The 25,793-nt window shown below is 33.8% G+C and overlaps 1 protein-coding gene across 2 annotated transcripts in view; it reads right to left on the reverse strand.

Annotated features, from left to right (window-relative positions):
- Positions 1-25,793, reverse strand: part of LOC120636170 (clavesin-1) — a 32,768-nt gene that overhangs the window by 4,203 nt on the left and 2,772 nt on the right. The window contains exons 1-4 of one of the 2 annotated variants that reach the window (XM_039907522.1): positions 25,635-25,762; positions 24,740-24,982; positions 12,869-13,025; positions 9,818-9,960 (exon numbers count right to left, since the gene is read on the reverse strand). In XM_039907522.1, coding sequence (XP_039763456.1) covers positions 9,818-9,960; positions 12,869-13,025; positions 24,740-24,967 — 528 coding nt within the window. In that variant the 5' untranslated portion in view covers positions 24,968-24,982; positions 25,635-25,762. Of the gene's footprint in view, positions 1-9,817; positions 9,961-12,868; positions 13,026-24,739; positions 24,983-25,634; positions 25,763-25,793 lie in introns of those variants that run through there. The other variant, XM_039907514.1, reaches the window with a different exon arrangement.

A 25,793-nucleotide genomic window follows, 5' to 3' on the forward strand; every position in this document is an offset into this window, starting at 1 on the left:
AACACAATTTAAAGACTTTATTAACATGGAATCACAAAAAATACCAAAAACATTAAGAGTACCTATTTTTTATATATTTAGAAAGAAATTGTAATATAATTCGCACAGACGCACTTAGGAAACTATATTTTATTGTTGTTAATATATTATTTATTTATTTTAATATTTCGCCGAATAATTTGTATCGACTTGAAGGGTTCATAATCCTTCAAGTAGAAAGCAATTTATCCAGCAGTAACATAGGCTATATTTTTGTAGTAATATTTAGATTTCAGCATGTAATAATAGTATTTTAAATGCAAATCGGAAAGAAGAATAAGTAGATAATTTAACAACTAAAACGTAACTTTCAATCTTCATTAATAGGCATATAATATAAATCCTAGAATGACCTTGCCCTCCAAGCATGTTACTTGGATGAACCGTTTAGTGGATATTCAAAAATTTTAATACGTTTTAAATAGGTATTTAATAATTATTTATCGTGTTTAATATCTATTTAAGTATTAGTATATATAACGTAAACGCAGGCTCCCTATGCAGTAGTCGTCACCGAAGATTTTGTAGGTGCGGAAGGGAAGTTTACGTCTACGAGTGAGGTACAGACTACCAGCGCTTGGTAGGTTGGTATAATTATACTATGCACTATGTTAATGCGGGTGAAAACGTGGAGAACCGCTCGTTATTAATAGAAATACACGTAAATCCCTAATAAATAAATCTGTACGTTATTAACAACAGTTCTTTTGTTTAAATCATCTGTGTCTAATTTCATACAAATTTGTTGGACACATACAAGTTAACTTAATACGTACGTCTATTGCACTATGTTTATTGATGTAAAAAGTTACGTGTTTAAGTTTAAGTTATATTTAAGAAGTTACATTTGAAGTATTTTGATAAGAAAAAAATAATGTAGGTACACTCAAGAGTTCAGTTTTGGGGATCCTATAATTTTTAGATGTTTTACGATTTAGATCGTTTCTTAATGATATATGATCTGTAAAAATCGTTCTCTTGGCTTTGCACATTAAAAGTTAAAAGTCAAAGTAGACATATTTGTATCAGCCGAAGTCGTTGAATAGAGAAATCGTTAAAATTCAACGTTTTTAATGATGAAAGTACTTTTAATGGTGCAATAATAAAGCTAGCTCCATGTTGCATTTATTTTGTTGATGTTAGTTTTTAAATGGACAGTCCCTGTAGGTATACAATACGAATTTGTCTATAACGATCTCCGACCGATTGTGTTTATTAATGATCCATGAACAAGCTTACACAATCGCGCTACAGATCCCTGGGTAGTTCTTACCTCGTGAATATTTAATGAATATGATAAGTCTGACTGGCACTTGGCCGGCTAATTATGTGTATTATGACTAGGGGATACTTTACTGATGTTATTTAATTGATTGAATTATAATATAATATCTTCTTACTGCTCTTATTCGACGTTATGAGGGGTTGGCAGATGTCTTTCCTAGCTTGCTGACTTGTTGTTAGGGAGTTGATATTTTTTTGTACAGACCCGCTGTGAGAAGTCAAACCTCACGGGAAATGTTTTTGTTGGCGAAATTATCGTTACCTTTCCGATTAAATTCAGCCAATATCCCATATTACGTATGATACGGGTATACGTATGATATCAATAATTATTTGTAAGTACGTTTATTCGTGAGTGATGACTTATGGTTCTGCAACATGGTTGCTTACTATAGGTCACATAAGAAGGCTCAGGATCAGCCAGCGGGCGATGGAGATAGCTATGCTGAGAGTATCTCGGCCCGTGATCAAATCAGGAATGAGAAGTTCCGTAAAAGAATCTTTAAGTTACCGACGTAGCTTGAAGAAGCTAGAGTGGCTGTGGGTGGCCCACAAAGCTAGGAGAACCGATGGACGTTGGGTCCCAAGGTTTTGGAATAACGAACTCGCAGCGGTAAACGTAGCGTTGGTAGACCCCCACGAGGTGGAAAAATTACCCAAGAGGCACAAGGGCGTGGTATTTGGAACGATGATGATGAAGATGAGTGCTAATTGTACCTATCGTATACCAATCCGCAAGCTGATTAATGTTTCCATCTTTTTCCAAGGTAAATACAGTTACTATTGGTTTTTAATTGTTCCATTATGCTGTAAGAAATCCTAAAAACAGCAAAAAATAAATGTTGAGCTATATTATCGCAAAAATATAATATTAAAACAAATCACATCTCTCGATATCAGACAGGTATGTTAATGACGTTCATGATTGAAGTGAATTTATCATTATATAAAGATACCGTCGCTACTCACAACGACCGATAAATTGTATTTTTGCAAATACAGAACTCCAAATACGTAGACGTTTAATCAGTCAACAATCCTGTATATTATACTATACGTTAGTTAAACGGATTATTTTGTTTTCTTGTTATGTACAAGTACTAAGTTAGCCTTCACTGCAATCAAACCTGATTAGTGATGATGCAGTATTGTATGGTAGAGGGTTAAGCTATAAGGGGTATAGCAGTTATACCCCTAATTTCAAAAGCAAAATCAGTTGGTGGCATGTCTTTGATGTAGGCTTACAAGCCAGTACAAAAATTCAGTAAAGATAAATTGTGTAATTGCCCCTGCCACAGGTCTAACCAAAGACCTCTCGGGTTCGAAATCCGGCAGTAGCAACTAACTATGTTTACATTTCTTAAATATAGTTCAACGGGTACATACCACGATAGTATTTTTGGTTTGTGATTCCCGTCGCGTCGTGACCATGATCCATGCAACTGGGTCGAAATCGGCATCGACAAATCCAAAAATATTATCGTGGTATGTACCCGTTGAACTATATTTTATAAATGTTGATTAACCACGAAAATCTTAGTTTAAAATCTTTAACTATTTTAACATTTCATGGTAAACGTTAGAACATTAGAGGTAAAATAATTACTGTCAACTGCTAAATGGAGTGAAGTAACTAACCACCTTTTCGAGAAACACTACTAAAGTGTACTGTTTTTTGATGCTTCAATATTAATCTTGTTGATGTTCAATACTAACTTCTGAATGATCTTAATTCTTTGTTCTTGTGCATAGTTAAACCAGAATACCATCTTAAAAAAAACCTTTTTTAAAATTTTAAGATTTCACGAAGGTATTTACTTAAAATTTAAGGTGAGTAGATATATATATATAGTGTTATGTCTGAATAAGTAGGTAGGTACATAAGTTTATTATTATCTTAAGTTAGCCAAATATTTTCGACTTGTATTGCGTAGTGTGCTTTGTCAATGTGTCCTTGCATCGCAAAAGGAAATCCCATTTCCTTCTTAGCCCTAGCTGGTGGATAATGAAAGGAAGTTTGTATATAATATTTGCCTACACTTTTTGGTCAACTAAAATAAACTATAATTACTTAGGTAAGCGTCTACAAACCACGTTCCAATTTCTACAAATGCTTGCGACACAAGGTAGATAAGTAGGTACCGTTATAAATATAAACATTACATTACCTCTGTCTACCCTTGTTTCAGCTATCCAATCACGTTTACGAGACACAAAGAGCTCTAATTAATTAATATATAATATGTATTTTCTATATTCTCAACAAAGAACAACTGAAAAGTACCTATAACACTTAAGACATGTCAATTTTGTTTCATCTAGAGCTGATGCCAATTCTTTTATACACGATATAACAGTAATGGCACCACTAAGGACTAAGTAGACTTATATATTTTGTGCTAGAGGTCATTATTTCACTGTATTTTGGTACATTTAAATTTACTACTATAAATAATCATGTAGATATTTAACCGCAACATACAGAGCTGTGGTTTGAATGTACATCGAAACCTTTATATCTACATACTTAATTAAGGTCATCCTAGATCGACAATCCCAATGGATATAAGACGTAAAATATTCGTGTTGACTAACGTTAGTCGGTAGGTATATACCACATGTTTTAGGCCTTAGCCAACAATTAGGGACCTTAGAGTTAATAATAGTTTGTAGTAACTATCTACTATATTAAAATTAAAAAAAAAAACACAACTGCAATTTGGGATCGTTCACAAAGGGTTCCGTACCATCACACAATTATAATTCATAAAGTAACTTCAAGGCAACAAAACACAAAGCATGCTAAAGTGGCGCTATTAAACACAGTAAGTACATATAATATTTTGTTGCATTAAAATTAACACTGATTACCTATTGCGTCTCAAAGCTTAGAAGTAAAGAAAGAATGGAAGTTGTTTGATAGGTAGATAAACAGTACCTACCCTAAATTAGACCGAGATTATTATTATTTTAAACATAAAAAAAATATCTTGGTTGTTAAAAATATATTTAGTTGAAATCAAAAAATAAACACTGTTCTTAATAATTTATGTTGTAACACAGCTAGGCAGGTACTTATATTATGAAACAATAAACTTTAATTAATTAGTTGATCCATCTTTATTAAGTAAGTATTTGAGAATGGAATATGCTCCAGGCCACGAGATAAATAAAATCGTAAATGGCTCCACATCTTAAGAATACACAATTATTTTCATAGCCTCGAACGTGATGGCCCATGAGGCAAAGCCTTGCTTTGCATTTTCCTGTAGATGGGCGCTCTGAATTCTATACCTTAAATATATACAGACAATTTCTCATACCCTTTTCCGAGCTCTACCAAGAGATCATCAAACATTAGGAAGTGGACCTATTTATATTTGTCTAATGATAACGTTTAAGCGTTATTATAGTGTACAAAGAACAGACGGGGTAGGCACTATTAGGTACGTGACTTGTTGACAAATTGGCCTTATTTTAGGTTCGTAATGCGAATGTTTTAACGAGCACAAATTAAACAATGGTCAACGATCAATCATGTAATTTTATTATCCATCTATCTATCTACACTAAGTACCTTAATATTCTCAATGGGAAAGTGTTTTTGTTTGTGTGACCTTAATTCAGGGCTTCATATATCCTCATTTTAAAAAACCACATGGCAAATACGACGGGAAGGCTAATCTGAGGCTTTTCAAACGTAGCTAGTAGCTCCTCAATTGAAGAGTATATAACACCTTTGAATTAAAGAGCTAAGTAGTTACTGTATTCACTATCGAGTATCAAGAAAGATATATCCGTAATGTACCTACCTACTTAAATGGGCATTGACTTTAGCAAAAGAAGTAGTTAGTAACTTATCGATTGGATAGTCATTATATCGACCCATTACCGGCGCAATTCAGGGCACGGGTCTCCTCCCACAATGAGAAGGGGTTAAAAGGCCGTAGTCCACCACGCTGGCCCAGTGCGGATTGGTGGACGATTTTAGGAATATGGCCTGGGTATAAAACATTGGCTGTACACAGTGGCGTGCACTTCATAAATGCACAAAAGCACTGCATACCCTAAAATTGATATATAACCCGTATAGGAGGATAATTTTAGCCGTTATATTCAATTTTCCTGCTGTATGCATACCCTGGTAAGGAACCCAATGCACGCCACTGGCTGTACACAAATATCTGAACGAAACTAAATAGATAGGTCAAAAGGATTGGCTATCCTTTTCTACAGGGAGAACCGTAAATAGCCCCAAAATAGAAACTTTATTACTGCCTTCTTAATTTTCAACATACAGATTACCAAAAGTTCAATTGGGAAATATTCAATAGAAATATAATATTGTATACACCTATATTATCTTTCCATAAATGCAAATATTACGATAGATTAAAATACTGTAAGCAAATAGAGTGATGACAAAACATCATTAACAACGACAATTAATAATGCATGTTCACACATTTTACTATTTGAATGGTAAACATTAGCCACATATTAAATATTATCACCAGATACTTGTGAGGAACAAAAGATCGTGTGGCGGAAAATGAAATATTGATTTTTATTAAGTTCCACCAGCTCTTGTTCATTTTCAATCTATTTGGCATTTTTCTGGATCATTTTTTTGTATTTAGAAATCTTAAGTAGAGCATATTATCTCGAAGTCTTGACTCATTGGAATAAATAAAATAAAAAAAAAACACCATTTCGTATACACCTATCATATACTTTAATCTATACCATACAGTCTGCTCTGCATAGATTTGTTTATGTATAAATTGAATTGTATTTATAATTTATTACAGATATCTATTTACGTGATATGCATTTAACATAAGTAGAGATTAAAAATTTCGTCACTGTTCAATGATAAGTGTAATCTATAATTTGTTAATCATTATTGCGGCAGGAATAGTTTAGATAAGTCAAGGTTATTCGATATCAGATCCTGTTTGAAAACTTCCTACGCAATAACCTAAGGAGTAAATACACAGAAGGCTAAGACGTCCCCAGGCAAAAGCGAAATAAAATTTTAAATTGCGCCCTCTACAATTTAAGGAGAAGAAGAAACACTTTATTGCACGTATAACATACAGGAAAAGAAACAGTAAGAAGTATACAGTACACAAAGTAGACTTGCAAAGGCAGCCTTATTGCTGTAAGCAATCTCTTACAGGCAACCTATGTAGACAGGACTTACAGCAAGTGACACAATCATTTCAGTAAATGTTATATGAAAACTTTTATAGTATTGAAAAACTACACAGCAAAATATACCGTTTATGGAAATAAGATAAGGCCCTGGACTTTTAGGCTTTTGATTTGAGAAGTAAATAGGTATTTAAGTAATATAATATAAAATAAAACACGCAAATCGACCAAAAGACGCTGAAAAAACCGGCATGTGCAATAAAAATAGAGAAACTCTACACTTTTTGCAACTCTGTTATAATAAACGCATGTTTTTCTGAAGCAAAGCTGAAGAAAATATCGAACCGTTCCCACTGTTTTTTTTTCTCACGATTACCTTCCTACCTAACCTTAACTAACGTAACGTAACCTGCAATAATAAAAAAAGTAAGAGGCGAGGCACATTTAATAACAATTAACTATTTTCTACACGAGTTCGTATAAAAATAAAAAGTTTTTTTTTTCATTTTAAAATACTTAATAACTTCTTGAAATATTGGATAAAAGCAAGCGTTACTTTGCGGACATCCATGATATATTATGAAAATTATTATATTAAGAAATTATAAATTACACCATACAGATTCAACTGCTTTTTGCAGAAACCTCCCACCGGACCAGACTAGAGAAAATTCTGAAATAATAAAATGAAAATTGCCAAAGTTCCCCAGTCGGGGATCGAACCCGGGACCACGCACTAAAATCCACTGGGCTCACTTCAGATTTTTTTTTAATTAATGATACTAACTTTTTGCATACGGAGGATATTACGTGACAAAGAGAAGAAAACTATACAGATATAGGTCACGACGTCCTAATACTAAAGTATGTAGGAACTAAACTCTATAATTTGTTTTCGTTAGAATTATTATTATTATTAAGTATCGCTTTTATAAATTAATTAAAGAGTTAAAAAAAAATATTGTGCTCGATTAGACGAAGATTCTCTCTCAGGTGAGTAATTGCATACAATAACTTGTATATTTAATTATTCTCACAAAGAAGTTTCAGTAGAATAAGAAGACCTACGTGCCCCCGTTGGAAATAAATCTTTAGCGCACAAGTATTTTGTAACAGTTTAACAAAACAAAACGATAAAGAGACAATGGAGCAATGCTCTTTGTATTATCTTTGTCCTTAAAATATCTACATTTAAGTACGAGAAGTAAGTACTTATACAAGTGTCTAATATTGGTACATACTTTTATACGTGTAATTTTGTACTTTGGCCCTACCTATCACTTTGTTGAGGATTAGTGATTCATACGAATAACAAACCAAAGGGCATCGATTATTTCCACAAAAGAGTTCCTTAAACGGAAGAAAAAACATACTTAATATAGCACTCATTTTGTTTTTTTGCCAATGTAACAGATACTCGACAGTTTCAATCTATAAGGCAGTAAAATTTCTGCCAAAAATATTTCGTATAAAAATATCATAATTAACCAATTTAAAACGGCTGATACCTACTTAAATTCTCATTTTAGGTTATTTCTACTAATATAATAAACTAGCGGTGGCCAGCGACTTCGCCCTCCTCTATGTTTGGTATTTAAAATCCCTCAATCCCTTTCATTTTTTTTATTTTTTTTATTATTCTATCAAGGTGGATATATGAAACATATAGATATACCTTTAAGTAATATATACACACATATAAACATTCTAAAAGCTAAGGTGTTAAGAATTAAGTTGTTTTTTTTATTTCATTGAGGAAGAGTAAGAGTAAATGAATCTAAAGCCGAGAAATTATTATTTTAATTAAATATAAAGCTATTAATCTTATTTCGACCTGACTAAAGGTAGATAAAATTGATGTGATTTACGCCTAAAATATATAGTTTTTTGAAAACCAAAACCAATTTAACTAAGAAGTTGGGGAGTATCAATTTCAATCCTTCAAAATTTAAACAAAAATTAATATCTCGAACTTGACGTGCAACAAGAAAAACTCACATATGTTTCCCGGGATAAAATGTATCCTATGGCCGTCTATAGGATGCAAACTATTTCTTATGATCTTAAAGACATGTTTCACCCAATCCACATTTGGAAAGCTAGCGTGGTGGACTAAGTACAGCTTGAATCCTTCGAGGAGACCCGTGCTCTGTAGTAGGCCGATTGATATTGATGATGATGATGATGATAAAAGTTACTTTTGACTGTTACTACTACTACTACTACTCGATACACTTGCCATATTATTAATGAGAGAGTTTGTTCGTTTGTCTATCTTTCACGCGGTAACTTTCGCATTCATAACATGTATTAGGGCAAAGCTGGGTGATCTGCCTAGTTAATTAAATAAAATCGACACCAACAAAGAACACAAGTTGATGCAAGTTTGCAAAGACACATTATGCATACGGCTATTTAGCAATCAGCTTGCGTTATGCGCACGCGCAGTGAAAGTGCTGAGATTTAATACCTACGTCTAGAATGATGAACGGTGAATTTTAACCATAATAAAGTCTATAAAAAATAAACAAGTGATTTCCAGTGAACTATGTCGACCTCGCCGGCACAGTATTCAGCACGTGTGGGTTTATAAGTTGGAGTTTCCCGGGTTCCATAGAGGCAGTTATGAAATTGATAATTATATTAATCTGAATACGTAATCTTCTTCGATCTAGTCCCGTGAGAAACTTCGGCCGTGGCTATATACAACTCTACCGACAAAGACCCATGCGATTTAGCATTCCGCGACGATGCCGGACGTAGTTACCGATAAGCTATATATTAAAAGCCCATATCCCTATATGTGCTTAATTTAACATAACCCTAAGAGGTTAGCTCGCTTCTATATGCACATGTTACTTGGTGTAAATAGCTTGCACCAAGCAACATTTTTGTTAATCCACTAAAAGTTAGCCCTTGACTGCATGCTCTGTGGTAAGTGGTGATGCATTCAAAAATGGTAGCGGGCAAACCTGTTAAGGGTATGGCAGTTATATTAAACCCATACCGCTAGTCGGCTCAATCGAGCCCTTCACTGCAGTTTTACATGATGCCAAGTGATGATGCAGTCTAAGATGGTAACGGGCTAACCTGTTACGCTTGGCGGCATTTCTTTGTCGGTAGGGTGGTAGCTAGCAAAGGCCAGGCCAGAATTGCTTCGCCGGGGACTGAAGCTCAAGCTCAGCTACAATACTCGCTAGGAAGGTATGAAGGTAGTCTATGCGTGGTGAGACATAATGTCTCGCCACGTGTAGACGACCTCCCTTCCTCCATTATTCTTGGAAGAATTATTGACAAATTATTAAAATTTACACTAATCAAAAATGAGACTACATACCTGACTCCACCCCATATTGTGGAAGTCCATGAGAACGACGGTCCCTCGCACCTGAGACTCGGGCTCCAACATGGCTGCCTCGTGGATCAAATAGAACATTTTGAACAACTGGTCTGCGGTCACTTTCTTTGGGTCCCACGTACCTTGGGAGAAGAAAATACTCCTTTAATTTAATTGATATAGGAGATTATAGGTGAGCGGATTGGCAACAATGCATCGAGCTTCCGAAAAGTTATCGATTGCTGTCGCAAAAATATCGTGTATTCTATCATAATTTTGAATTGCTGCTCAATTCATTATAGCTGCGGATTTTCTTCGAAAACAGTGAACAGGTAAGATGGTTATGAGAAAATGATGACAAAGTAGACTTTTTCCAAATTTATAGTTATTATACTTTTTATGAGAATTTTTGAATTTTTTTAATTTTGGTCTAAATAATAATACATACGAATAGCTGTTTCTCCCTTAGTTACTAGAATTACTAAGAACATTATTAATAACCGTGGCATAACGTTGGAATACGTATGCAGTGTTTTTTCACACCCCGACATTTGTGTGGTGGAGCCAGTTGAAATGTGACAAAACGATGCATAACTATACTGATGTTATGCCATGTTTAGGTTTATTGAGGCAAAAGAAGGCCTATTGATACTTAGATGTAGGGAGTGGGGGAACGAGGTTGTTCGGAGTTTGGAATTTCAAACTGCTTCTGACCGACTAAGATGGAGAGTTTTTTATCACCAAGGCCCTTATATATTATTTTCATTATTTACTGTTAAAACGGCAGTAGAAATACACATAATGTAAAAAATGTATCTCTCTTCGTATTTCGGTTAATGAGATATAGCCGAGAGACAGGCAAAATGGCAGACAGATATCGGAGGTTTAGTAATGGTTATTTCAGGATATAGGTACAGACTCTTGAAGCACAGCACCGTACACGTAAGAAAAGTAAAACCTTTTAATGAAATCTCTGTTTAGTTACTCTTCAAACTTTATGTCCATGCCTTGGTGCCTTGTTGCGCACGTGCGCAAGACAATCGCGTATGCGCCCAGTTGTATTTCATAATATGTGTTCTATAGCTGTCTCTCTCTCTCATTCCCTATAGGAATCGTATTCGTCTCTTTTCTCTATTTTAAGTAACGAAATTTTAACTCGACTCGTTTAACGAAATTTTAAATCTCCAAATTCGAATCTCAATTCTCGTCGATAAATGTTCGAATCGCCTACCCACCTATTTCATGGAATGAAAAATACTTCTTCCGCTTTAAAGCTTTGACAACCAATTTTAATGACGGTTTATGCAAACGAAGGTTCATTACACTATACTTAATATTTTAATTATCTACTGTTTGCAATCATATGCACAGTTAAGCAGATGTGAATTTTATTATCTATTCATCTACTAAACAACATTAGGTACCTACCTATAACTCAATAAAACGTGTTCAATAGTTCACAATTATTTATGAATGCTGCTCTCGTTAATGTTTTCAAACAGAATCCTGTTGCGACTAAAGTCTAAGCGACATCAATAATTATTATCATGCGAAACAATATCCGCTCTTATTCAAGTGGATTATTGTCATCATGTCATTGTATTATGGAGATTTATGAACACTGCAAACATACACACTTGATACCTACATTATAATTTTGTTGACATTGTATTGCATAGAAGCAGGCGTTACTTTGCGAAATTCCATGATATAGAATTAATATTAAGCTTGAATTTCTATACTTCGTGAAAAGCAGGCGAATCGGTATGGAGTTTATAAATTCGACAATACTTTACAGTGATTGTCATGATACACTGAACCGATTCTCCAGCTTTTCGCGGAGTAGGTATAGTAAATAGAGCTTAATGTCCATTGTTTACTTCCACATCCCACTAATATTGCCAGTAACTCGTGCTGAAAATATAATTTATATAACTGGCAAAACTGATAAACCTGACTGGCTGAAGGCAAAAAGGTTAAGTTGAAGGAGGCTAAACTTAAACCTTAAGTATGCATGAACGAGAAACTACATTTGGATTGGAAGATTAAGCACGAGGACGGCTAGAATCAAACATACTTAAAATAAAAAACTACTTTATCTGATAATAAAGCTTAACTTGTTAATTATTTGGTTCATTGATTTCATTCTTTATTGAATAAAGAATAAGAAATTGACATGTGTTTATTTGGACATAATGGGTAAATTTTTACTTAAGACAACTTCCAGAAATGAAAATTATTAAAGACTATTTTTAACTTTCGTTTTAATAAGGCTTTACTACTAGTACCTGTTTCATGACGGTGTCTACGCATTGTGGTCAAGTCAAAACATTATTTATTCGAATAGGCCTTTAATACATCGGTAAGCAAAAATGGGCTTGTCCTGATTAACTGCCAGAAAACCTAGAAACCCAAATTATTTTCATTATCATAATTTGAAATTTTTAGAATATGTTCATTTTTTCAATATGTTCAATAGGATTTTTTTTTTCTTCTACCCCTAAGAGGGAAGTTAATAGAGAAGTCTGAAGTTATATCCAGTCAATAACTTCAGAGGATGATCATTTTCTTGACTTATCTCAGAAAATGGGACTACTGCACTGCAATGGTTACATTATGAGGGGACAGTATACTGTGCTGCATATTAACAACGATTAAATTAGAATATTTAACGAAGATAGATAGATAACGAAAAACATAAGTAGCTAAACTTCCACGAGCTAGTACACCTAACAATAATAGTGTCGGAAGTAATTTTCTAAGACTGCTAAAATTGGGAAATTGAATATTTTTAAACTTAGTTTACTGAATGTTTACGCAATGAAATGCGTCATAGCTTGTATTGTCTATGAATCGAATTTAGCTTGCAACAACAAATCTATAATTGCATAATGCATAGGTTTACAGTTTGTAGTTTTTATAATCACAGGTCAGAGTTCAATTACCAGTTGCAGTTCCATTAATAAAACTGCTGTATCGAATAGAATTAGTAGAAAGTCTAAAATAATTTCAGTTACATGAAAAACAAAAAGGGTACTTTGGCGTACTTACCTCCGACGCTAACAATAAGAACTCTTCTGCCTTTATCGTCGCGGCCCTTCAAAACGTTCACAACTTTGTGCTCTAGGAAGGCTACCTTCTCGTGTTCTGGTAGCAGGCCGTCGAGGAGGCTGGCATTGTCACGTTTAAACTCTGCCACCCGACGCATCTAAAACAAATCAATTTTGCCTTAATTAGAGTTATTAATACAATAAGAAACAAAAGAAGTCGATGCAAGATGAAGTAGTTTGGACATACGTAGAAACCAGGGCCATATTACCAAGCTCTCTATTAGCACCAATAGGGTAAAGCCACATCACACCTCTGATGTACAAACTAGCAGAAGCTCAGTGTCTGCAGACTGGTCTAAATGGGCAGGCGTTGTATCTACCTGCCCTTTGCCCCGAATTTAGAGTTGAGTACAGTTAGGAACTGCATGAGTGATCAACCGACTAGTTTATCTGCAGCTTTAAGCGCATGTTAAGCTGTCGGACTTTGAATTTGTCCATCTATTAAATCAAGTAGAAGTTGAAGATCCTTATATAGACTGCGAACTCACATTGGATAAATGTTGTGGCTAAGCTATATGTTCCTCTCTTCTATAAAATAGGAGGTATGTAATGCCGATAATGGCTGACACCCGAAGTTAATTTTGAATACAATCTAACCCAAAATGTTCAAATCAAATTTAAAAGTAGGAAGAGTTCCTTAATCGTTTTGGATAAGACTGATTATTAGCTTTTAAAACTTAAAAAGCATTTGCAGGCTAGGTATTGCAGCACTTTATCAGACAATAACACTGAAGCGAAAGAACGAGCGCAGTCGTTTAGATTTTTTTTGTTTCTGAATATATACAAATTGGTAAGTTATATATTATGTAAATTCTATATGTTGGAAAATCTCTAGGAAACTTTCTAGTATCTGTAGGCATAGCTATCAAGAATATGACCTTCAACATAAACCTTTTCTTTTTTGCGTGACTACTATGATTGCTATAATATTATGATCGCTATCAAAATAAAGTCGCCTACCTATTGCAAAACTTAGCAAGCAAGTCCGTTTACCATTATGATACACGGAATGTTTTAATTGTAGGATTCACTGTTAACTGACTTTTTTTCTTGAAACACACGGAGTATTTTCTATCAAAGTTGCACCCTTTTCGCAGACAATATAAAAATAAATTCAGTGCAATTACTACGTTTTTTCACCCAAGCAAGTATCCGGAAATCTTGATTTCTTTATCCAGCGTGGAATTAAACTAATCATAATTCATAATCATCATTGATTGAGTCTCCTCTGTAGGAGTTGGTTAATCAGTTATAATAAACTCGGATCGTTTCAAAAACAAAAATATTATCAATTCATACAAATGCTATCCGATGTTGTTATCATAATATTTGAATAGCTTACATTTGCAGGCAAAACACATAATGCCCCTCATTTCCTTGTTACTTTCGATGATATGGAAACCGAGAAAATAATGAAACCACCTACTGGTGAGTAATTTGTTATACGCACAAAGAACTTTATGTTCAACAATGGAAATTGATGTCATTCATGTAAATAGCATCATTTCTTTGTTAATATCATCTTCATCGTTTTCAAACATCGTCAGTCCCTACCAGTTGCATGTGAATAATTTGACTGAATTATTGAGGAAGTCAATGATGACCTTGATGTTTCAATTCCTATTTTTTATTCATTATGATTTTGGCCTTTACCTTTCTTCTGTGCCTAGAAGATGTAAGAAGGTGAAAGTAAAACCAACAGAATTGAGAAGATACAGACACGGTGTACACACCTAAAGTTGAAATATCAAATACCACTCCACTAGAACTGGTGGTTAGTCACTTCACACTATTTAGCAGTTGATAGTAGTTATTTTATCTCTAATGTTTTAAACATTTACCATAAAATGGGAAAATGGGAAAAAGTTTGTGAGCTAGCAACATTCCGCGGGTGAGACGTGCGCAGGGCCTTTTCACTGTTTATGGACAAGATATTTACCCTTTATTAACACAGTGTCGCATTACTTATTAATCTAAGCCCGTAAAACTACATTGAAGGACCATCATGTGTTTAAGGCTTTTCTACGAGATCTTGTTAAGGGGAAATCTCTTATAGAAAAGTAGATTATGATACTCGGGTGCTATGATATAAAACTCTCAGCTTATCACGCTTGCCTGCGGCTCGAATGCATAATACACCGTCGCATGTAATGATCAATGCACAAGTATTTTTCTCTCTTCATGTGACGTTTTTCAAGACATTTGGGAGGAAAGCAGGCTCAACTTTCAAATAGGTACCTACGTTTTCAGACAACATAGCTTTTGTTTTTTTTATCATTCTATGAAAGTATACAGATTGGTAGCAACAGTCTTACTCTTAAGTGCCTCAATTAGTATTTCAACGGGTTCTCTCTGCTTGAAGTCGATTTATTGAAAATATTTAACCATACAGCGAAAAAGTTCACAAATATCTAAGGAAACTGGCACGTAGGTTTAAACGTTAGGATAACAGGGACCAAGAGCGCGAACTAAATCAACATACAAAAAATTTGAATAATGTAAACAAGCGATCATTAATAAAATAGGTTTCTTTTTAAACTTTGTTTCTGTTCCCTAGATCTCATCTAAGAATGAGCAAATCAGGCATCATACAAGAAAAAGTATTCTATGTATAGATGCAACTAAGTATACCTTTTTCCACATCTTGCATTGCATTTAATAGGTATCTTGGCTCTTTAAAAACATTTTGCGTTCGAATACAAATTAACCTTGACCATATGCAACAGTTTTATAATTGTTACGATTGCCGTACTCAAAAGGCAGAGCTCTGTAGCGAGCATGAATTAGTTGCCCAACAGACCAGGTTAACGTCTGATTGCAAATAAACTAGCGAGCACGTATCGTGTCCCAAACCTAGTGTTACCAGGTGATTATCAACGTATTTAAGTAAGTTTTGTTAATGCGTAAATTGAAAACTATAAATACAACGTAATATTTTTGGCTATTTAATCTTCATTCGTTACAAACTAAAAAATATGAAAATCATTTGGATACCCGATAGAATAAATCCGAAAACTCTGGTCAGCAACAATCGTAAGCGATGGCGAAATTGGTTTCATGATATGGTTTGAGATTTAAACCATAACGAGTAAAAGCCTAATTATAGAATACTAGCTATTGCCCGCGACTTCATCTGCGTTTGATTTTGTTTTTAAAGCATTCAGTATCGCTAAGCCTTAAATTAGGGATTTGCTGCTGTCCGCTGATGAGTTCTGTCCTCTATCTCCAACCACATTCATCAGATCTACACAAAGTTTGGGCAAAATTAAACACATATTATAACCTCTATAGTACAAAAATAATTATTTAAATCGGTAATAATTTGTCGGAGTTATGGTGTAAAATCGTCAAACACTTTCATCCCCTCTCCCAAAGGAGACGAGCTTAATGTCGGGATAAAAAGTATCCTATATTACTTCTAACACTTTGAAGAATATGTGTACAAAGTTTCATGAAGATCGGTTAAGTAGTTTTTGCGTGAAAGCGTAACAAACAAACTTACATTGAATTTTATAATATTAGTAGGGATTGTCATCCCTTGCGTGATTCTAGAAATAAGTACCTACTTTACACTTCGAAGGCAGATCTCCTCGTATCTTTTGAGTTGAAAATTCTTGAATCTCAATAGATACATAATATGATCTGCGTGGTGAATAAATGGTAAACTAATAAAGTTACTATAGAGTTCTTAATTTATATTCAGTGATTAAAAAGTCTAAAAGCAAGCTTTTCTAATACATATTCAAAGTAGATACGACAGGTAGGTACGACGGTGGACACGAGCTGAATATTGCCATCAATCTCAGTTATGTCCAAATACTTACTATTAAGACATGCATTATACATAACTTTTGAAACGACGTGTCTCGTATTCAAATTAGGTAAGTATAGGCTATCACGATCCAAAATTTGGTCCAAATGTAATCCAAACACAACAAGACAGTCAACAGACCACTAAGAGATACTAAATTATATACCATAAATATTCAAACAGCTTCAATAAGTTTATACAAAAGCAAAAACATATTTTAGTACAAATTATAAAGAAGAAGGGAGCAGTGAAATTGTAGAGTTCTATTCCAAAATGTGCTTAGTATGTTATGGTTAGCGAACTGTAATAAAAATAAACGAATAAAATTTACGTTTAAACATTATTTTTCGCTTATCATAGTTATATATTAGCATTTTTTATAGCAAAATATATGTTAAATTATTGATTATTGCTAAAATGTGATAACTCCAGACAAGCTGTCCCTAGTCTTTAAGCACACTGAAAACAAAATACAAAAATAAAAATACTATGAAGAGGTGCACTTTTTTTTTAATAATATATTTAAACAAGCGAACAAGTTGAGTGAATAGATTTTTGCCATAGAGGACGAATCCAAAAAAATATTAAAATGGAAAAAAACCATAGTTGCCTACATTTGGAATTTGCCTAGCCATTTATAAGAACAAATAACATTGAGCAAAACGTTAAAACGTGCAAACAAAATAATGGGCAGACCCTTGTTTATTGCTTTAGATGTATCGATACATTTGTCCGGATACCGGATCTCGGTTATCAGACAAACCTCGGTCATCTTCTTATCAACAAAAGATAAACCAAGATAACATTAAAAGTGTACAAAGTGCAGTAACTAAACTAATCGTATTTATTTGTAGAGATGCTTTAATTGCTTGTTATCTTTAGCTAACATAATTATTGGCGATTAAGGTCGATAAATATGATGTACTTATTTCTATTGCTAAGGGCCTTTATCAGTTGCCTGCTTTGGTAATATTTGAAGGGGTTTTTATATTGAAATTATTCAACGTGAAGACAAAAGAGGGCATTTTGAGTAATACTAATCAATAATGATTAATGTTAAACGGATAAAGGGTACTTATGACTGCAGTGGTGTGCATAGAGGGCCCACTGTAGTTATTAAAGCACGCCGCGCCGCGCCGTCCAAAAAATTAAGTAATATAAACATTTGGTTTTAAATAAAATTACCTTAAAAAGTTGTTAGTATTTTTATTATGAAAATTGAGCTTTATTTGCTATACTCCCCGAACAGCAGGGGAATCTGTATGGTGTAATTTATAATTACTTAAATCCGTAAACTCCACACCAAACGACGACGTGACGGCCGATTGGTGCAGTGGGCAGCGACCCTGCTTCCTGAGTCCAAGGCCGTGGGTTCGATTCCCACTATTGAAAAATATTTGTGTAATGAACAGGAATGTTTTTCAGTGTCTGGGTGTTTATATATTCATTCATAAAAAAAATATTCATCAGTCATCTTAGCACCTATAACACAAGCTACGCTTACTTTGGGGCTAGATGGCGATATGTGTATTGTCGTAGTATATTTATATTTATTATTATTATTTATTACCAAACAGATCCTCGGCAATGTTATCTACGCAAGTTTCGCTCCGAAACCGGAGCATCCATATCAGGAGACGTTGACTTTACAATGAATAATTGTTAAGAAAAATAATTGTTTTTAATCGATCCATTTTATTTATATTAATCATATTGATTTATTTGGTCCGTGTGGGGACGCCTGTTGAGAATGCAGTTAACACCAACAGTCATCTTCCCGCAGCTGCCGAACGAGGCGACGTAGGGTGTATTACGGAGAACGAGCCGCATCATCTCTGCCACAACTTCATTCTAGTGCGATTAACAACCTGTCTGCCAAGCGCGCAGCGTGGTGATTACGGAAAAACCCTCCATCGGGAGAGAACTTATTCAAGTTTAGTTAAAGATTGTATTTAACTATTTGATGATACACATTCAGATGATGATTATGATGCACATAATCAGATTTAACGACAAAGCTGTCACAGCACTCAACAGCATTTCCAAAGAAAACTTCTATATTGAGTTCGAGAGATATTTAGTGTGCTAATTACTGCGTGCTACAAATGGAAAACGCGCCGATCTAAGCCAATCTTGTTATTGGTCGCACGCACTTTTTCTTATTGACCGCAAAAAAAAATAAAGTAATAATTCATACTTTTTTATTTTGCGGTAAAGGCGTTGCAAAGATAACCTGCGTTTTATTTTGAACTGAAAAGCTTTGCTTGCTTTTCATTGAAATCTGTCTAAAGAAACACTATACACATTAAGCACCATCACCATCATCATATCAACCCATTACCGGCCCACTACGAGCACGGGTCTCCTCCCACAATGAGAAGGGGTTCAGGCCGTAGTCCACCACGCTTGAGAACATGCAGGTTTCCTCACGATGTTTTCTTTCGCCATTGAAGCATATGATATTTTTGTATTGCTTAAAACGCATATAACTGAGAAAAGAAGGGCGTGCTGGGATTCGTACTCGGTCCCCCGAAAGTAAAGTCAAAGCCACTGGGCTATCACCGCTTATACACATTAGTATATCAGAAACTCATAATTATTGTGCAGAGGAGCCTTGAAGTTGATTTTCACTAACGATTCAGAACGGCAACCGACGCCGCGAGTATTGCAAATCTTCCGAATGACTCACGCAGTTCAAACAAATCATTATATTTTTTTTATGGTAAGTATTTAGTTAAGTTAGTAGTATTAACAATGTCTGAAAGATTTGAATTATATCATAAATTATATTATATTAGATAGTTCATTCACATAAAGAACCGTCTCGGAATATAGTAGGTAATTGTTTTTCTTATTTGTCGTTTAATATATTTTATATTATATTATAAAATATATATTCAGTCGTATATATATATACGACTGAATAGGCTGTATCAATGATCTTTGCCTGTCCAAACAGGTACGAAAGAAAAAAAACATTTGACGCAAATTAACTTCACAATAAAAGGTGCATGGCTCTACTTTCACAGGAGAGAGGTTTATAGAGCTTACATTCACCACGCCGCTTCACTTGATGTTGCTGTTTGCGAGGATTGAAAGACTCTCAAAATACTAGAATAGACAAATTTGTTTAAAGTTATTGGCTTTGACTATGTATGTTTATCGCAATAGAATAATTATTGTGATAGTTGAGAGCGGAAGTAAGGGCAATTTAAAATTATAATAAAACTAGCTATTGCCCGCTTTTTTGTACACGTTTATTATGGTTTTTTTTACAAATCCCGCTTGTTTTGTGTTTGCTTAGTTAGGGCGTTAAGCTAGCACAAAGAAACGAAACACACTTTCGCATTTATAATATTAGTAGTAGTAAAGGTAACAACTATCATAATTTGACCTCTGTCAACTTAATTATTCACAGTCCATAAATAATAAAATTAAGCTAAATTACAAAAAAATTAATGACGTATCATCGAGGAAAGTTACGTCGTGACATAGGTAATTTAGTTATCTAGTACAACAGCAACAATAAAATAACACACGAATATATTATAACACGGTCACTTTGTTGTAATATTTTTCATTTCTATATTACGTCTACGTAGTTATTACGTATTTCTTATGTCTTTGCAACTGAGTAGGTACTTTTTTTTTCGGAGTCATCAAATATTAAAATACTTATTTATGTTAAAGATGATGTTTTTGTATGTATAATACGTTACATAGACGATATTATAATGTTGAGATATTTACGAGTATGTTCACTGATGTCACAGAGCGATGTCGATAGTGTTATCAGGCGCTGATAATATGCAGTGCCCTTTGACATTTGTTTCATTTGCCTATCTCTAACCTAACAGACGCTTAGGGACGAATGGTTCTCTCCAAACATGTTGCAACACTATTTTTTTTCCTTTTTTCTTTCGATTAAAAGCTAGCACCTGAAAGACCGCGATGTCTAGGCTCTAAAGACAATATACGATCTCGAAAATGGTAAAACTTTTATCTAGAAAAGGCTATTCTTAACTCAAATAGACTCTTGATAAAATGATTTATGGTAAATGGTGGCAGTAAATATATTTATATAAACCAAAAACCTCTCATCTGTAGCTTTCTTTTACGATATTGGTTGCATGGAGGAGATCGCTATGTAGCGATAAGCGATATTTTTTCTACTTTCTGTACTTTTATGTATAAAACAATATTCATTCATTAATACCTACTATCGATTATATCGATAACCTATTCAACGGGAAAAGTGATTCGTCCGGGACGCAGGCCCTAGGGCTAGCAGGGCTACAGGCTAGGGTGTATTAAGAACTACTTATAGGTATCCCATCTTTCCTAGCCACAATCGAAGCCTCTTAGAAATTATGAATTCCCAAATTTGCACCAACTAGGACTCATAATCGAAGCGTCCTATAAGGCTATTAAATAAATAAATAAATATACTACTTCAATACACACATCGCCATCTAGTCCCAAAGTATAGCATAGCTTGTGTTATGGGCACTAAGATGACTGATGTATATTTTTATAAATAATAAATACATAAATAATACATTAAAAAATATTCACGTTTATAACAACAACACTTTCACAACAACAGTTGTGGGAATCGAACCTTTGACACAGAAAGCAGGGTCGCTGCCCACTGCGCCAGTCGTCCGTCAAGTTAAATTTAAAATAGTCTCCTTGTATCTATTTTAAAATGCAAATACAGCAAAGGCTTCTAGTAGTTCAACGTAGTCTACTAGTATCTTGAATGAAAGTTATTAATAATAATATTAAAATTGTCTTTAATAAAATGTATATCAATAAATTAATTAAATAATATAAAATCATTGATTATAAATGGAAAATTATTATCTGTGCTACTTACCTATCTACCAACCTAAAATAAGTACGTATACGTGATAATATCAATGTACCTAATTATCTCATGTTAGGATATTTAATACTATGCTCAAAGTTCACCGGATCCATAATATATATAATCTCGTAAAATATGTACTTTTATGAATTTGACCTTTGCCTAGTTATGACTGCCTTTTATATTAAGTATGTTTTTTTTAAAAATAACAATACAAAAAAATTTTTAATAAATAAAAGGAAATCAATTACTTACTTCCGTGCAAGTACTTTTAAATAAATGAAAACAATACAATATGTCTACGTATTTCGTTCATACATAGCTAGCTGGAAAGGGGGTTCTAAGCCGATGAGGTATTCAAAATTTTTGTTTCACATACCTACATTCGTGCCTCAAAGAGAAATATCCGTACAGAGTTGATCAAAATATTATCTTCCAACATCAGCTGTGTGTTTATTCGAGCTCAAAAAGGGGGCACTTATGACTCGGTATGACAAGTGACAACGGCTATAACGTTATGGTCCTAAATAATATTAAAATAATAATGCACAAACACATGGTTGTGTGTGAATTATTATTGATTATATTGTGTTATATGTTGGTTGATATATGTTAATGTACACACATCACTACAAGTTTTCAAACCATTCCAAGTCATTACAATTCTTAGGGTTGCCAATTTTATTTTTCATTTATTTCGTGTGAAAACTTAATAAAACATTAAAACCTAACTAATAACTTACAGATTTATGTACTAGAGAAATCGCACCAATATTCACTCGTTACTTCTATTCAAATGGACCTAAAACATTATAATATGAAGTCTTATACCTACGTATATAATAAGTTAATACTTACCTACTTATATATTAAGTAATCGAATAATGCGATATTAATTATTTGCAATCAACCTACTGTTTTCAATTTCGACGAAATACAGTGTCACCTTTATCTGTTATGAATATGATAAGGGCAAACAATTGCCACTATTATCTGCACTGGTTAACGACCTTTAACTGCACGTTTTATGCATTTTAAATTAACTTCATGTAAGCAAAGTGTTATAATAAATTACGTTTCCCCTCCCTCTGGAGAGAAATTTATGTCCGACTTTGCTTAATCGGACCTCTCTGGTACCCTATAATATACAAGAAAGTATGAAAGCTTCAACTTTCTAAACACCATTGAAAAATATATAATTTGCATGTTTGACGTCCTTGCACATTAATATAACATATACCATAAATAAACAGCTTTTTAGTTACCGCTATTGAATCTAGCAATACTGAAATGCTTTTAACTGAATAAATATACCTACTATAAAATTAATCGTTTATCTTCGTGTCAAAAATAAGAACGGCAAAAATAGGACCAATAAAAATTCTTATAGATGAAACCTATTACATTACAAATGGGTTTTTGGAATAAGGAAATGAAATAGAAAATGCTATACTATTAAATCTTGTTAGAAATACTACTAATTCGTAAATGGATTTTATATATAGTAAATTGTCTATTTTAAAATATCGTCAGGTATCAGAAGGTTCTGAATTATTACTGCCAAGGAAAAATAAGTTGCGAAACGAATTGGCAATTGGATACGTAGCTCAAAGGACTAATGTTATTCGTTCAAGTTTAAAGGCATGAACGGGGACCCAGCACCAACAAAAAGTTTGGTCGACTCCCCACTATATGGAGAGACGTCATTAAGGTGTCGCTGGACACAAGCGGTACCAAATCCTGTGTGGAAATCCCTAAGAGAGCTTTATATCCAACATAGCATTTCCGTCCAACTAACATCCGTTAAAACTTTGATTTCAGATAAAGTTAACAATAGAAAATCGTATTTTTGAAACTCGCTACGTACTATGTCAAAAATCGTGATGTTATGTCATACAACAACCTTAAAAACGTAAAGGAGGTACGTCGCACCCAACGAGTCGTTAACCGCTCGTAATTGAGCCATTGCTCAAACTGTACCATCATTATTCTTTGTAAGTTACGCAAAGAGAACATTGGGTATCCACTTGCAAAACATTGCCTTTATTTTTGTATAGGTACGCATTTCTCGGAGTGCGCGCTAGTTTCTAATTATGTTTTAGATGGCTGTACTCCGTATAGTTAGATTTTTTAATTAATGTCCTACTCAATATTGTAATAATCGTTTAATAGACTTGAATTATGTAACCATTAATTAGCAAATTAAGTATTCAATATAATAAATATACTACGACAATACACATATCGCCATCTAGCTCCAAAGAAAGCGTAGCTTGTGTTATGTGTACTAAGATGACAGATAAATATATTTTTATGAATAATATACATAAATATTTATAATATACAGATAAAAACCCAGCCACTGAAAAACATTCATATTCATAACAGAAGCAGAATGCAGGGTCACTGCTCACTGCGCTAATAGGCCGTCACAAAAAAAAGCAGATATATTATCTTAATTATAGTATCTTAGTAATATAGATTATATTTATCGCCGCTTTAACAAGCATAAAAAAGTTTTATTTTTTTGCAAGTTAACAAAATAAGATCTTTGCAGGGTTTTAATTGTCACAAGTTAGCTGACACTATTCCATCATTAAATTCCGCAATTTGAACGAGAGTAGGTACCATAAACTGGGCCAATAATAACAATAAAAATAAAACAAAACATAATAATAAATAATCAGAATTTTTGAAAGTCACCAAAAGTAGCTTGAAACTAATCAAAATTATTTGAGTTAGAGCCGACGAACATATGCAACTCTTCTCGTTTTTTTTTAAGAAAAAGAATTTTAGATAACTAAAACTAAACTAACTATTTAGTATCTCTAAATAGTATAAAAGTCGCTTTCCGCGTTGGTCTGTTTATCCTTTAACTCCTCTTAACGGATCTCGTAGCGGATTTTTATCTGGTTTGAATAATTTTATTGATAGTAAAATAAATATGACATACGAAATTAATATGTATTTTTTTAAATCATTATTTTGATATATATTTGAACTGTAAGAATGTACATTACATTTTTAAAAATCCTATAATGTACGTACGCCCTGTGTGACAGCAACAGGCGGTTTGACCTGTCTGTCAATAAAACCATTAAGGAAAAAAAATCAAATTTCAAAGTACTTACCAATGCCACAGCGCTCTCCGGATACCATTTGCAAGGGCGCAAAAATATTGTGAGTAGCTCGTCATCTTCACCAAAATGTAAGTCTTTATTTTCTTTGAGAAGCTCTTTGAGCCTTTCTAAAGCTTCGCGTACTCTCTCTGGAGTTTCGCGGAGTTCTATTTCTGCTATAGCCTTAGTTTCTTCTGACAACTCCACATTTCTTTCAATTCTAAAGTCATTGGAAGTCATCTTTGTTCACTGTGCCTGAAACAAAGCTATAATAAATTGATGTACCTAATTAATCTTTGAAGTAAGATGTTACTTCTGGAGTCTTCACTGAGCCCCAATCGTGACCGTCTCGCTCTCCATCAACCTTCATCAATCATCATATAAATCATTACCGGCTCACTTAAGGGCACGCCACGCTGGCCCAGTGCGGATTGGTGGACTCAATCCTAACCTAACCTTTTTTTTTCGTGGGGAAATCCTCATTCTCAAGGTGGTGGAAGGCAGAGTTGATATGTCGGACTCGTACCGGCTAAAACCCCAAGTAGCTACAACCAGTCGCCTGGTGGCTGGACCATGGGAAGATATGTTAATTTTCATACTACGTACCTAATCTCAAAATTATATGTGTTAAATTCGATTTGTTTTTTTAGGTTTTTTATCCATGAATATATTAGAATTATATTTTTTATATAAACTGAACATAAACTATTTCTATTTCATCTTTTTGTCTTAAGCATCAACTTTATTATCAGTTCTATGAAACATGAAAACAAGAAATTAGTTAAGAGAGCTGGAAGAATCAAACTAATATAAGTATTAAATTATTAATAAAAACTGATATACGGTTTTCTTATTTTTACATTAGGTCAGAAGTATATAATTGAATAACTTTAAGAAGCCTGCTTACCTGGTAATCACACCTAAACCGTATTGACCTCTATTCTTAACTCGACACATTTTTTATTTAAAACAATGAACATTGATAAACGTTGGTTTTCAAAGATTACTAATGAGTCGCAATCCCCGCTTTTTTAGGTAGGTATCTGAAGTAATCCGTACCTTTAAA

Source organism: Pararge aegeria, chromosome 3 (assembly GCF_905163445.1).
Source record: "Pararge aegeria chromosome 3, ilParAegt1.1, whole genome shotgun sequence".
NCBI lineage: Eukaryota > Metazoa > Arthropoda > Insecta > Lepidoptera > Nymphalidae > Pararge > Pararge aegeria.